The 15,260-nt window shown below is 47.6% G+C and overlaps 1 protein-coding gene across 1 annotated transcript; it reads right to left on the bottom strand.

The window, feature by feature from the left end:
- Positions 1 to 4,061: 4,061 nt before the first annotated feature.
- Positions 4,062 to 15,244, bottom strand: LOC117969616 (vesicle-trafficking protein SEC22b-like). Its single transcript, XM_059010680.1, has 5 exons — positions 14,952 to 15,244; positions 12,138 to 12,247; positions 10,084 to 10,244; positions 9,251 to 9,397; positions 4,062 to 6,409 (listed from the first exon to the last, which is right to left on the bottom strand). Exons 1-5 carry the CDS (start codon positions 15,024 to 15,026, stop codon positions 6,252 to 6,254), a joined length of 651 nt encoding a protein of 216 aa, XP_058866663.1. The 5' UTR covers positions 15,027 to 15,244; the 3' UTR covers positions 4,062 to 6,251.
- Between the last annotated feature and the right edge of the window lie 16 nt (positions 15,245 to 15,260).

The following is a 15,260-nucleotide window of genomic DNA, read 5'->3' as shown; positions in this document are numbered from 1 at the left end:
GGGGCTCCTATCCACTGTGCTGTAACTCATGAGATTGAGAGGGGGGGCTCCTATCCACTGTGCTGTAACTCATGAGATTGAGAGAGGGGGCTCCTATCCACTGTGCTGTAACCCATGAGATTGAAAAAGAAGGGGCTCCTATCCACTGTGCTGTAACTCATGAGATTGAGAAAGAAGGGGCTCCTATCCACCCTGCTGTAACTCATGAGATTGAGAGAGGTGGGGCTCCTATCCACTGTGCTGTAACCCATGAGATTGAGAAAGAAGGGGCTCCTATCCACTGTGCTGTAACTCATGAGATTGAGAGGGGGGGCTCCTATCCACTGTGCTGTAACTCATGAGATTGAGAGAGGGGGCTCCTATCCACTGTGCTGTAACTCATGAGATTGAGAAAGAAGGGGCTCCTATCCACTGTGCTGTAACTCATGAGATTGAGAGAGGGGGCTCCTATCCACTGTGCTATAACTCATGAGATTGAGAAAGAAGGGGCTCCTATCCACTGTGCTGTAACTCATGACATTGAGAGGTGGGGCTCCTATCCACTGTGCTGTAACTCATGAGATTGAGAAAGAAGGGGCTCCTATCCACTGTGCTGTAACCCATGAGATTGAGAAAGAAGGGGCTCCTATCCACTGTGCTGTAACTCATGAGAATGAGAAAGAAGGGGCTCCTATCCACTGTGCTGTAACTCATGAGATTGAGAGAGGGGGCTCCTACCACTGTGCTGTAACTCATGAGATTGAGAGAGGGGGCTCCTATCCACTGTGCTGTAACCCATGAGATTGAAAAAGAAGGGGCTCCTATCCACTTTGCTGTAACCCATGAGATTGAAAAAGAAGGGGCTCCTATCCACTGTGCTGTAACTCATGAGATTGAGAGAGGGGGCTCCTATCCACTGTGCTGTAACTCATGAGATTGAGAAAGAAGGGGCTCCTATCCACCCTGCTGTAACTCATGAGATTGAGAAAGAAGGGGCTCCTATCCACTGTACTGTAACTCATGAGATTGAGAAAGAAGGGGCTCCTATCCACTGTGCTGTAACTCATGAGATTGAGAAAGAAGGGGCTCCTATCCACTGTGCTGTAACTCATGAGATTGAGAGAGGGGGCTCCTATCCACTGTGCTGTAACTCATGAGATTGAGAGAGGGGGCTCCTATCCACTGTGCTGTAACTCATGAGATTAAGAGAGGGGGCTCCTATCCACTGTGCTGTAACTCATGAGATTGAGAAAGAAGGGGCTTCTATCCACTGTGCTGTAACCCATGAGATTGAAAAAGAAGGGGCTCCTATCCACTGTGCTGTAACCCATGAGATTGAGAGAGGGGGCTCCTATCCACTGTGCTGTAACTCATGAGATTGAGAAAGAAGGGGCTCCTATCCACTGTGCTGTAACTCATGAGATTGAGAAAGAAGGGGCTCCTATACACTGTGCTGTAACCCATGAGATTGAGAAAGAAGGGCTCCTGTCCACTGTGCTGTAACCCATGAGAATGAGAAAGAAGGGGCTCCTATCCACTGTGCTGTAACTCATGAGATTGAGAAAGAAGGGGCTCCTATCCACTGTGCTGTAACTCATGAGATTGAGAAAGAAGGGGCTCCTATCCACTGTGCTGTAACTCATGAGATTGAGAAAGAAGGGGCTCCTATCCACTGTGCTTTAACTCATGAGATTGAGAGAGGGGGCTCCTATCCACTGTGCTGTAACTCATGAGATTGAGAAAGAAGGGGCTCCTATCCACTGTGCTGTAACTCATGAGATTGAGAGAGGGGGCTCCTATCCACTGTGCTGTAACTCATGAGATTGAGAGAGGGGGCTCCTATCCACTGTGCTGTAACCCATGAGATTGAGAAAGAAGGGCTCCTGTCCACTGTGCTGTAACTCATGAGATTGAGAAAGAAGGGGCTCCTATCCACTGTGCTGTAACCATGAGATTGAGAAAGAAGGGGCTCCTATCCACTGTGCTGTAACCCATGAGATTGAGAAAGAAGGGGCTCCTATCCACTGTGCTGTAACTCATGAGAATGAGAAAGAAGGGGCTCCTATCCACTGTGCTATAACTCATGAGCTTGAGTAAGAAGGGGCTCCTATCCACTGTGCTGTAACTCATGAGATTGAGAAAGAAGGGGCTCCTATCCACTGTGCTGTAACTCATGAGATTGAGAGAGGGGGCTCCTATCCACTGTGCTGTAACTCATGAGATTGAGAAAGAAGGGGCTCCTATCCACAGTGCTGTAACTCATGAGATTGAGAAAGAAGGGGCTCCTATCCACTGTGCTGTAACTCATGAGATTGAGAGAGGGGGCTCCTATCCACTGTGCTGTAACCATGAGATTGAGAAAGAAGGGGCTCCTATCCACTGTGCTGTAACCATGAGATTGAGAAAGAAGGGGCTCCTATCCACTGTGCTGTAACTCATGAGATTGAGAGAGGGGGCTCCTATCCACTGTGCTGTAACTCATGAGATTGAGAAAGAAGGGGCTCCTATCCACTGTGCTGTAACTCATGAGATTGAGAGAGGGGGCTCCTATCCACTGTGCTGTAACTCATGAGAATGAGAAAGAAGGGGCTCCTATCCACTGTGCTGTAACTCATGAGATTGAGAAAGAAGGGGCTCCTATCCACTGTGCTGTAACTCATGAGATTGAGAAAGAAGGGGCTCCTATCCACTGTGCTGTAACTCATGAGATTGAGAGAGGGGGCTCCTATCCACTGTGCTGTAACTCATGAGAATGAGAAAGAAGGGGCTCCTATCCACTGTGCTGTAACTCATGAGATTGAGAAAGAAGGGGCTCCTATCCACTGTGCTGTAACTCATGAGATTGAAAAAGAAGGGGCTCCTATCCACTGTGCTGTAACTCATGAGATTGAGAAAGAAGGGGCTCCTATCCACCCTGCTGTAACTCATGAGATTGAGAGAGGTGGGGCTCCTATCCACTGTGCTGTAACCCATGAGATTGAGAAAGAAGGGGCTCCTATCCACTGTGCTGTAACTCATGAGAATGAGAAAGAAGGGGCTCCTATCCACTGTGCTGTAACTCATGAGATTGAGAAAGAAGGGGCTCCTATCCACTGTGCTGTAACTCATGAGATTGAGAGAGGGGGCTCCTATCCACTGTGCTGTAACTCATGAGAATGAGAAAGAAGGGGCTCCTATCCACTGTGCTGTAACTCATGAGATTGAGAAAGAAGGGGCTCCTATCCACTGTGCTGACGATGATATTCCTGAAACTGTTCTGGTGTACTGAGGGTTTTATTAACAGGGCAGAACATTTTCAGAGAAATCAAACTTGTGTTTCTTTATATAACACAAGTTACAGTTTAAATGGATCCCAAAGATTAAATCTCAGTGTAATCACAGAGAGGTCTGGTAAAGCATACTGTAGGAAGCATTGTAAAGCACAGAGAGGTCTGGTAAAGCATAGGGAAGCATTGTAAAGCACAGAGAGGTCTGGTAAAGCCTAGGGAAGCATTGTAAAGCACAGAGAGGTCTGGTAAAGCATAGCGAAGCATTGTAAAGCACAGAGAGGTCTGGTAAAGCATAGGGAAGCATTGTAAAGCACAGAGAGGTCTGGTAAAGCATAGGGAAGCATTGTAAAGCACAGAGAGGTGTGGTAAAGCATAGGGAAGCATTGTAAAGCACAGAGAGGTATTGTGAAGCATATGGAAGCATTGTAAAGCACAGAGAGGTCTGGTAAAGCATAGGGAAGCATTGTAAAGCACAGAGAGGTCTGGTAAAGCATAGGGAAGCATTGTAAAGCACAGAGAGGTCTGGTAAAGCATAGGGAAGCATTGTAAAGCACAGAGAGGTCTGGTAAAGCATAGGGAAGCATTGTAAAGCACAGAGAGGTCTGGTAAAGCACAGGGAAGCATTGTAAAGCACAGAGAGGTCTGGTAAAGCATAGGGAAGCATTGTAAAGCACAGAGAGGTCTGGTAAAGCATATTAAAAGAGGGTAAATTCATAGTATAATCATGAGAAAAGCATTACTGTAGAGCTGTACTGTGGTAAACTTGTATAAGGGAGCCTTTGACACTTTGGAATCACATCACACAAGGGCAGCAACACTGAAACATAAATACTTTATTATATTATTTTAAACAGTACCTGTCCAGTTTCAAAGCAATAATGTTTTCAACATGTTCAGTCATTTCTTCCAATGCGCACAGTGGCTTTAAGTCATTCATAAGCCATTAAGCAGAATTATTTGATGCAAGAGAGTAGAGTTCTCCTAAATACACTTCTGCATGTTATTAAACTTGAAACAGACTCCCAAACCTCATTCTGTCTGTCATCACACGATTTACAATCTGTTCATTTCTACTGGCATTGCCTGCTGTGTGCTGGGCAGAGCCTCGCTGTGCTGTAAAACCCTGTACAGAACTACAGCAGCTACCCACCATGGTGTCTGTATAAAGTGTGATCTAGTGTGCTGGCATTGCCTGCTGTGTGCTGGGCAGAGCCTCGCTGTGCTGTACTGTACACAGGGCAATGCTGGCGGGACCGCACTATATAACACTAATATAAAGCCCTGTACAGAACTACAGCAGCTGCCCACCATGGTGTCTATATAAAGTTGTAATCTAGTGTGCTGGGCACAGCCTCGCTGTGCTGTACTGTACAGAGGGCAATGCTGGTGTCTGACAAATAAACTATTAACAATATTACACTATGAAAAAACCCTGAAGAAGGCAGCAGTCTTACGAAAGGTTAACCTTTGCCACTGATTCTTGCAATAATGAGATTGACTGAAATCCTGAGGATAAATAAGGCCACTTCTTAGTCCAGTGGGTATAAAAAGAGTACTGAAAATACATCTTACACAATCAATTTCAGGAACACCTCGATAAAGACTTTGAAATGTTTGTGTGAAGAGTTTCATATATTTATGTTCCAGAGAATGCTGTCCTAAATGGGTTCACCCTGGGTTATGATTGGTCCTGCATGCATTCTCTGAGGAAGGAGGAGGTGGGGTTGATAAAATAAAGCAGGGCAAAGTCATGAAAACAACTTCTCCCTGAAGATTTCAAGACCAACTAAAAAGAAATGTGTGTGAAGCGGAGAAGTGTTCTTGAGGAGTGTGTGCTGCTGCTTGCGATACCAGCAGCATCAACTTGAATTCTCTTCAATCGAATCACTGTCCCCTTACCTGTCTATGTTATTGCAATGAGGGATCCACATTGCACCCAAATACTGGTTCTTTATTTCCATTTGATAAGACTGTGTTAAGGAGTAGCGGGGTTCCGAAAAATATAGCGCTACCCGTCACCACGTGCTGCTACAACTGTTTAAATAACGTACCTGTAATTTCTCTTTTCATTGTTAACTTTTTACACTTATAACTTATACACCTTCTGACAACTTTTGACACTGTTTCAAAGTCTGTTTCAAAGCTCTTTTCAAAATGTCTGCTCCAGTGCACTGGGGTTTGAGATCTGTCCAGGGAGAACATCACAAGTGCTCTGGTTTTTCTGTTCCGTACCACAAAATGCATCGTTATCGCTGTGTTACCTGTTTGACAATGTGGGCAATAACCCTGACACTATCAGAGCACTAGAGCGGACATTGTGAAAAGAGCTTTGAAACAGACTTCAAAGTTATAAGTGTGAAAATTTGTCAGGATGTTAACAATGAAGAGACAAATGACAGGTCTGTTATTTATTATTATTTGTTTATTTAGCAGACGCCTTTATCCAAGACGACTTACAGAGACTAGGGTGTGTGAACTATGCATCAGCTGCAGAGTCACTTACAACTACGTCTCACCCGAAAGACGGAGCACAAGGAGGTTAAGTGACTTGCTCAGGGTCACACTGGTTACAAGCCCTTTTCTTTAACCACTGGACCACATAGTTGCAGCAGCATTTGGAGACGGGTAACGCTGTGTTTAAGGGTGCTGTGACTACAAGTTCAGGAGCTGTTCTTCAGTTCTACTTGTCTGCTGCAAACATCTGTCTTTATAGAACTAAGAGCCAGCGCCATCAAAAGATCTGCCACTCTGCATCAATTTCCTTTAGTTTTGCTGGCAATTCTCTAGCTGTGCACAAGAGGGCGCTCACTAATATCTAGACTCTTAAGCCTCCATTACAAATGTCTGGCAGACAACCAGAACTGAAGAGCAGCTCCTGAACTCACAGTCAAAACAGCTTACAAACACACAGCGTCTGTGTAACTCCAATCAGAAGCCCTCCGAATGATTGCTAAGGGGGCACTGGAGATGTGACGCTGCTGTGGCTGCAGCGCCTCAGTCTGCTCAGACCAGCCACCAGAAGCGTGCGTACAGGAATATGATCATGCACACTGCGCTCGCCAATCCTATCTTGGCGTACAGAGAGCGAGTGTTCAGGTATTTGGCGTCCTGCCTGTACTTCTTCGACAGGGCAGACAGGTTACTGGCTTTTGAGTCCAGCGCTGAAACAGAGACAGACAGAGAGACAGACAGACAGAGACAGAGAGAGATACTTTATTTGAGGTTTCAGGGAGTCTGTTCCAGTTCAGAAGCAGCATTCCCTCCCTGCACAGTCTGTAAACAGGTGAGTGCAAGGCCTCGAGGTATCTGGACTATACAGACTGAGAGCAGAGACATCTTGTTCTGCACAAAGCCAGCATTCACAAAAATGAAACTCCTGAGATATTTAAAGAACACTTTTTCAAACCTATCGCTGGTTGTGTCAGTCTGTGAGTGTATGTGATGGTGTGTGTGTTTGTGATGGTATGTGTGTGTGTGTGTGTGTGATGATGTGTGTGTGTGTGTGTGTTTGTGATGGTGTGTGTGGGTGTTTGTGATGGTGTGTGTGTGTGGGTGTGTTTGTGATGGTGTGTGTGTGTGTGTTTGTGATGGTGTGTGTGTGTTTGTGATGGTGTGTGTGTGTGTGTGTGTGTTTGTGATGGTGTGTGTGTGTGGGTGTGTTTGTGATGGTGTGTCTTACAGTGTGTGTACCTGACAGCGCCTCTCTGCAGACCATGATCCTCTGCACGTCCTGCAGCTCTGTGCATGTGTGTCAGTGTGCCTGTGTCTCAGTGTGTCTCTGTGTGTGTGTCTCAGTTTGTCTGTGTATCAGTGTGTCAGTGTGTCTCTGTGTCTCAGTGTCTCTGTGTCTCAGTGTCTGTGTCAGTGAATCAGTGTGTCTTTGTGTCAATGTGTCAATGTGTCTGTGTGTCTCAGTGTCTGTGTGTCAGTGTGTCTCTGTGCGTGTGTGTCTCAGTGTCAGTGTGTCTCTGTGCGCGTGTGTCTCAGTGTCAGTGTGTCTCTGTGCGCGTGTGTCTCAGTGTCAGTGTGTCTCTGTGCGCGTGTGTCTCAGTGTCAGTGTGTCTCTGTGCGCGTGTGTCTCAGTGTCAGTGTGTCTCTGTGCGCGTGTGTCTCAGTGTCAGTGTGTCTCTGTGCGCGTGTGTCTCAGGGTCAGTGTGTCTCTGTGCGCGTGTGTCTCAGTGCCAGTGTGTCTCTGTGCGCGTGTGTCTCAGTGTCAGTGTGTCTCTGTGCGCGTGTGTCTCAGTGTCAGTGTGTCTCTGTGCGCGTGTGTCTCAGTGTCAGTGTGTCTCTGTGCGCGTGTGTCTCAGTGTCAGTGTGTCTCTGTGCGCGTGTGTCTCAGGGTCAGTGTGTCTCTGTGCGCGTGTGTCTCAGTGTCAGTGTGTCTCTGTGCGCGTGTGTCTCAGTGTCAGTGTGTCTCTGTGCGCGTGTGTCTCAGTGTCAGTGTGTCTCTGTGCGCGTGTGTCTCAGTGTCAGTGTGTCTCTGTGCGCGTGTGTCTCAGGGTCAGTGTGTCTCTGTGCGTGTGTGTCTCAGGGTCAGTGTGTCTCTGTGCGTGTGTGTCTCAGGGTCAGTGTTTCTCTGTGCGTGTGTGTCTCAGGGTCAGTGTTTCTCTGTGCGTGTGTGTCTCAGGGTCAGTGTGTCTGTGCGTGTGTGTCTCAGGGTCAGTGTGTCTGTGCGTGTGTGTCTCAGGGTCAGTGTGTCTCTGTGCGTGTGTGTCTCAGGGTCAGTGTGTCTCTGTGCGTGTGTGTCTCAGGGTCAGTGTGTCTGTGTGTGTGTGTCTCAGGGTCAGTGTGTCTCTGTGCGTGTGTGTCTCAGGGTCAGTGTGTCTGTGCGTGTGTGTCTCAGGGTCAGTGTGTCTGTGCGTGTGTGTCTCAGTGTCAGTGTGTCTCTGTGCGTGTGTGTCTCTGTGTCAGTGTGTCTCTGTGCGTGTGTGTCTCTGTGCCAGTGTGTCTCTGTGTGTGTGTGTCTCAGGGTCAGTGTGTCTCAGTATCAGTGTCAGTGTGTCTCAGTATCAGTGTCAGTGTGTCTCAGTGTCAATGTCAGTGTGTCTCAGTGTCAGTGTCAGTGTGTCTCAGTGTCAGTGTCAGTGTGTCTCAGTGTCAGTGTCAGTGTCAGTGTCAGTGTCAGTGTGTCTCAGTGTCAGTGTCAGTGTGTCTCAGTGTCAGTGTCAGTGTCAGTGTCAGTGTCAGTGTGTCTCAGTGTCAGTGTGTCTCAGTGTCAGTGTCAGTGTCAGTGTGTCTCAGTGTCAGTGTCAGTGTCAGTGTCAGTGTGTGTCAGTGTCAGTGTGTCTCAGTGTCAGTGTGTCTCAGTGTCAGTGTCAGTGTGTCTCAGTGTCAGTGTCAGTGTCAGTGTCAGTGTGTGTCAGTGTCAGTGTCAGTGTGTCTCAGTGTCAGTGTCAGTGTCAGTGTGTGTCAGTGTCAGTGTCAGTGTGTCTCAGTGTCAGTGTCAGTGTGTCTCAGTGTCAGTGTCAGTGAGTGTCAGTGTCAGTGTGTGTCAGTGTCAGTGTGTGTCAGTGTGTCTCAGTGTCAGTGTCAGTGTGTCTCAGTGTCAGTGTCAGTGTGTGTCAGTGTCAGTGTCAGTGTCAGTGTGTCTCAGTGTCAGTGTGTCTCAGTGTCAGTGTCAGTGTGTCTCAGTGTCAGTGTCAGTGTGTGTCAGTGTCAGTGTCAGTGTCAGTGTGTCTCAGTGTCAGTGTCAGTGTCAGTGTCAGTGTCAGTGTGTGTCAGTGTGTCTCAGTGTCAGTGTCAGTGTGTCTCAGTGTCAGTGTGTCTCAGTGTCAGTGTGTCTCAGTGTCAGTGTCAGTGTGTCTCAGTGTCAGTGTCAGTGTGTGTCAGTGTCAGTGTCAGTGTCAGTGTCAGTGTCAGTGTGTGTCAGTGTGTCTCAGTGTCAGTGTCAGTGTGTCTCAGTGTCAGTGTCAGTGTGTCTCAGTGTCAGTGTCAGTGTCAGTGTCAGTGTCAGTGTCAGTGTGTCTCAGTGTCAGTGTGTCTCAGTGTCAGTGTCTCTGTACCTGACAGCGCCTCTCCTCTCTGCAGCACCTCCTCGATGTTGGTCACCATGATCCTCTGCACGTCTTGCAGCTCTGTGTTGACCGAGCTCAGGTGCCGGCGAGACCACGAGTCCTGGTAGTTCTTCTTCAGCTTCTGAATGAACGTGTCTGCAACACAGAAATCAAATCAGATAGAAGAAAATCTAACGGCTTCTTAACACATGTCTGAAACAAACTACAGAGACACACACACACACACACACACACACAAACACACACGCACACACACAAACAGAGAGAGAGACACACACACAGAAAGACACACACAGAATCACACATACAGAGACACACACACACACACAAACAGACACCCACAGAGAGACAGAGAGACATACACCTTCAGACACACAGGGACACACACACACAGAGACACACAGACACACACAGAAAGACACACACAGAATCACACATACAGACAGAGACAGACACACACCCACAGACACACAGAGACAGAGAGGGACATACACCTGCAGACACACAGAGACACACACACACAGAAACAGAGAGAGAGACACATACACACACAGAGAGAGACACACACACACACAGACACATACACACACACAGACTCACAGACACACACACACACACAGACGCACACACACAGACACACACACACAGACACACACACACACACACAGACGCACACACACAGACACACACAGACACAGAGAGAGACACACACACAGACACACACACACAGACGCACACACACACACACACACACACACACACACACACACACACACAGTGTCAGCATAGCCCTGGCACAGCAGTAGAATATGCCTCCTCACCGAACTCTATGAACGCGTACGGCCTCGACACGGATGCCAGCCGCTTGCCGTACAGCTCACTGAACTCAGCCTGCAGCTCCTCCAGGTACGAGAACGCCAGCCTCTTGGAGTAGGAGCCCTCACACAGCACCAGGTAACACACCCCTTGAGCAAGGAGGATGCTGGGATACAGAGAGAGAGAGAGAGAGAGGACAGCATTACAGCCTTGAACAATCAGCAAGTCGCAGAACACAATTCAATTCAATATGAGGAATTAAAATTGCAGGAATGCAATTCAGCTAAACACACAGAGACACACACACACACACGCAGACTGACACACAGCAATGGAGACAGACACTGACACACACACACACACACAGACTGACACACAGCAATGGAGACAGACACTGACACACACACACACACACACTGACAGAGCAGCAAGCTAACACACACACACACTGACACAGAGCAGCAAGCTGACACACACACAAAGACAGAGACGCACACACACACAGACAGAGACGCACACAAACAGACTGACACAGAGCAGCAAGCTGACACACACACACACAGACACAGAGCAGCAAGCTGACACATACACAAAGACAGAGACGCACACACACACAGACAGAGACGCACACACACACACAGACTGACACAGAGCAGCAGCAAGCTGACACACACAAAGACAGAGACGCACACACACACAGACTGACACAGAGCAGCAAGCTAACACACACACACACAGACACAGAGCAGCAAGCTGACACACACACACAAAGACAGAGATGCACACACACACAGACTGACACACAGCAATGGAGACAGACACTGACACACACACACACACACACTGACAGAGTAGCAAGCTGACACACACACACACACTGACACAGAGCAGCAAGCTGACACACACACACAAAGACAGAGACGCACACACACACAGACACAGAGCAGCAAGCTGACACACACATACATAGACAAAGAGCAGCAAGCTGACACACACACACAAAGACAGAGACGCACACACACACAGACTGACACAGAGCAGCAAGCTAACACACACACACACAGACACAGAGCAGCAAGCTGACACACACACAAAGACAGAGACGCACACACACACAGACACAGAGCAGCAAGCTGACACACACACACAAAGACAGAGACGCACACACACACAGACTGACACAGAGCAGCAAGCTGACACACACACACACAGACACAGAGCAGCAAGCTGACACACACACACAAAGACAGAGACGCACACACACACAGACTGACACAGAGCAGCAAGCTAACACACACACACACAGACACAGAGCAGCAAGCTGACACACACACAAAGACAGAGACGCACACACACACAGACACAGAGCAGCAAGCTGTCACACACACACAAAGACAGAGACGCACACACACACAGACTGACACAGAGCAGCAAGCTGACACACACACACAAAGACAGAGACGCACACACACACAGACTGACACAGAGCAGCAAGCTAACGCACACACACACAGACACAGAGCAGCAAGCTGACACACACACAAAGACAGAGACGCACACACACACAGACACAGAGCAGCAAGCTGACACACACACACAAAGACAGAGACGCACACACACACAGACTGACACAGAGCAGCAAGTTGACACACACACACACAGACACAGAGCAGCAAGCTGACACACACACACAAAGACAGAGACGCACACACACACAGACTGACACAGAGCAGCAAGTTGACACACACACACACAGACACAGAGCAGCAAGCTGACACACACACAAAGACAGAGACGCACACACACACAGACTGACAGAGAAGCAAGCTGACACACACACACACACAGACAGAGTAGCAAGCTGACACACACACACAGAGACGCACACACACACAGACACAGAGCAGCAAGCTGACACACACACAAAGACAGAGACGCACACACACACACAGACAGAGACGCACACACACACAGACTGACACAGAGCAGCAAGCTGACACACACACACACACACACACACACACACACACACACGCACACACACACTGGGAGCTCTTACTGGAACACCATTGGCCCGGTCTCCAGCGAGCAGCGGGGGGGCGAGTTCTCGTTCAGCTTCCTGAAGAGCTGCTTGGCCTGGTTCTGATACTCCTGCAGGTTCCGACCCGACTGAGGACGACAACAAACTGGACCGTCAACAAGGCTCTCTGATACAATGCACAGCGCAGGGTGAAAGAACATACACTAGGAAGGGATGATATCCATCTGACAGGATTGCGGGTCTCAGTCTGTCAGTCCGTCTGCAGCTTTACTGAAACGAAACTCTGGAAGAATGTAGCAAACGTACTTGGATGTGATACAGATGGATTCCCCAGGGCTGTGAAATGCTCTGAATGTCTAAAGTGAAGTCAAGCAGTGACACATCTCAGCAGTGTCGTCCTGGAGCAGGGAGGGGGGTCCCTGTGTCAATGCAATGGCAGAGCTCTGTATGGAGTCAGGCTGCGGACTGCATTCACAAAGCTTTCATTCACAAGCTGACTCATGAATGTGTTTTCAAGTTTGCTATTCCTGTGACTACTGGAGGTTTCATTATCAACAGTGAAGAACAGTTTCAGGAAAATCAAACTTGATTTCATTAATAAAAACAGCCTAAAAAAAATACCCAGAAGTTAACGCTTTGAGAATCGAGCCCCAGAACTCGAGTTTAATACTTTTGTACGGTTTTTTGTTTTTTTTTGTGCAAATAAATCGGACAGGGTGAGCAGTGATCCTTCTTTCTGAACTGCAGACCCCACTTCTCAGAGGCGTCAAGAATTACTGTCTGCAGAGAGACAGCAGAGAGAAAATAAAGGCATACAAATACATCACATACACAGCAAGCAAGAGAGGGGGTTAAAACAGGGGTGGAAATAAGACTCCCGTCGCATAGCAGCTTCACCCACTCCAGGGTTTACTACCTGCTTGCCAGCTGTGCTGTTTTGGTCGGTCAATTAGCATCGGGACTAGTGAAAATAAATACCAGAGACCGTGGAGTTTTACAACGCAACAAAATATGGAGTTGATGTTTTGGATCGGATGGCACGGAAGTATTCTGTGAAAGCTGGCTCCCGACGGTGGTCTGTTCAGGTGTTTTACAATGCATTGGACCTAGCAGCCATGAACTCCAGGGTACTTTACAAAGAATGCACAGAGAAGAGTTTACCAAGGAGAGAATATGTTTTACAAAAGTTCCTGTGCTAACTGTAAAATATATTCCTTGCGTCTGCCACCCGTCCGCTCCAGCTCATCCAGAATTCTGCTGCCCACCTGGTGTTCTCTCTGCCTTGCTTCGCCCACGCTACTCCACTACTCCGCTCGCTCCACTGGCTCCCGATCACCGCTCGCATCCAGTTCAAGACTCTTGTACTAGCCTACAGATGCCTTGACCAGACTGCACCCAGCTACCTCCAGACCCTCATCTCTCCCTACACCCCCACTCGACCTCTCCGCTCCGCCTGCACTAGAAGACTGGCTCTACCTCCGCTACGCTCCCCTGCCTCCAGAGCCCGCTCCTTCTCCACCCTTGCTCCGCAGTGGTGGAATGACCTTCCTACAGATGTCAGGACTGCCCAGTCCCTGACCACATTCTGGCAGCTCCTTAAGACTCACCTCTTCAAACAGCACCTGTAGAACTCCTCTGTTTGTATCCTGGGACACTATCACCCTTCATGTAAATGTGCTTTATTTTGCTCTTATCTGCCCCCTATTTTACTGCATTTAATCCTGTACTTCAGAATACTGTAATCTGCCAAGTGTTTAACCTGTAGTATTTTGTATTTAATCACATCCTGATGTAACTATCACTATTTAATCATACCCTGATGTAACTATCACTATTATCTGCTGTATTATTGAATAGTGGTTTGTCACACTTGAACAAAAGTTATTGTATTTCTTGCTCTTATTGTATTACTTGTATTGTAACACTTGAAATGTATTTGCTTACGATTGTAAGTCGCCCTGGATAAGGGCGTCTGCTATGAAATAAATAATAAAGAAGCATTTGGAACAGAGGGAGACTGCCAAGAGTGTGCCCACAGCTGAAGCTGGCAACCCCACTGAGAGCCGCAAGAGACGCCAATGCCAGGTTGGCAAGTGTGATAAAAATCAAACTTCGGACAGCTGTGCCCTGTGCAGAAAGGCGACGTGGAGATGTGCATTATCTGTGCTGATTATATATAAGTATGAGTCTATCTCCGGTCCTTCTAGTGTTAAACTCTTAGTAAAACCAGGAATGGATCACACTGCTATGCAATGGATGTCTTATTCCAATCCCTGCTACAGTGCGGGTCTCTCTCTCCTGTTTAATATCCTATACAGGGATGGAAATGAGACTCATATTGAATAGCAGCTGCTCCCACTCCAGGTTTTGTAAAGAGCTTGATTAGCCACAGTGTGTCAGGAATGGATCAAACTGCGCTGCAATGTGGATCAGACACTAATGGTTTCACCCTCACATTCTCCTTTAGCTCTTGAAATGTCGAAAAAGCTTACAGTGTCATAATCTCTCTGCCCCTCAGGGCAAATACAAATACATTACCTCATACTAAGCATGATGACATCATCACAGTCTCAGCGCTGCTTTGCATGGGGACAGGAACTCAAACGAGAAGCATACAGAGTTTTAAATATCGCTGATATAAACTCACACAAGTGTCAGGTACCGCTGACCTTTGAAACACAGAGCCCGGCGCTTTGCGACTACAAAGTGCTGATTAAAACTAATAATGCAATATATTATTATTATTATTATTATTATTATTATTATAATTATTATTATTATTATTATTATTATTATTATTATTATTATAGAGAGTACTGTGGCTCACATTACCTGTTCGCTCTCTTGCATGGAGGCGGCGAGCAGCAGTCCGTCCTGGATTCGTGCTATCATAGTGAGAGTAGTCATGTCGATAATTGTTAGTAATTACTCGTTATACGCGTGTAATAAAAACAGAAAAGACGTGTCGCGCTGTCGTCTCTGTCCTTGCAGCTGGCTCGGTGTGTTTATCGGTTCATTTCTCCGCCCGGTGTCCTAACTCCTGCCCCGGTAGTTCGCTGCTCTGTCTCGCTGGAGTAGTGACGTGGCTCAATCCAGCTCAGCAGTTTGCAAATTCTCTCTGTAAACTTTTTTTTTTTTTTT

This window comes from Acipenser ruthenus, chromosome 41 (genome assembly GCF_902713425.1).
Source record: "Acipenser ruthenus chromosome 41, fAciRut3.2 maternal haplotype, whole genome shotgun sequence".
Lineage (NCBI taxonomy): Eukaryota > Metazoa > Chordata > Actinopteri > Acipenseriformes > Acipenseridae > Acipenser > Acipenser ruthenus.
This window is presented reverse-complemented; position numbering and strand designations above follow the sequence as displayed.

Excerpts from the sequence above, each read along its gene's own strand:
- LOC117969616 (XM_059010680.1), bottom strand. The coding sequence starts at position 15,026 with ATGACTACTCTCACTATGATAGCACGAATCCAGGACGGACTGCTGCTC. Across the intron at positions 12,248-14,951 it reads CCATGCAAGAGAGCGAACAG|TCGGGTCGGAACCTGCAGGA; the intron begins GTAATGTGAGCC and ends TGTCGTCCTCAG. Across the intron at positions 10,245-12,137 it reads ACCGGGCCAATGGTGTTCCA|CATCCTCCTTGCTCAAGGGG; the intron begins GTAAGAGCTCCC and ends TCTGTATCCCAG.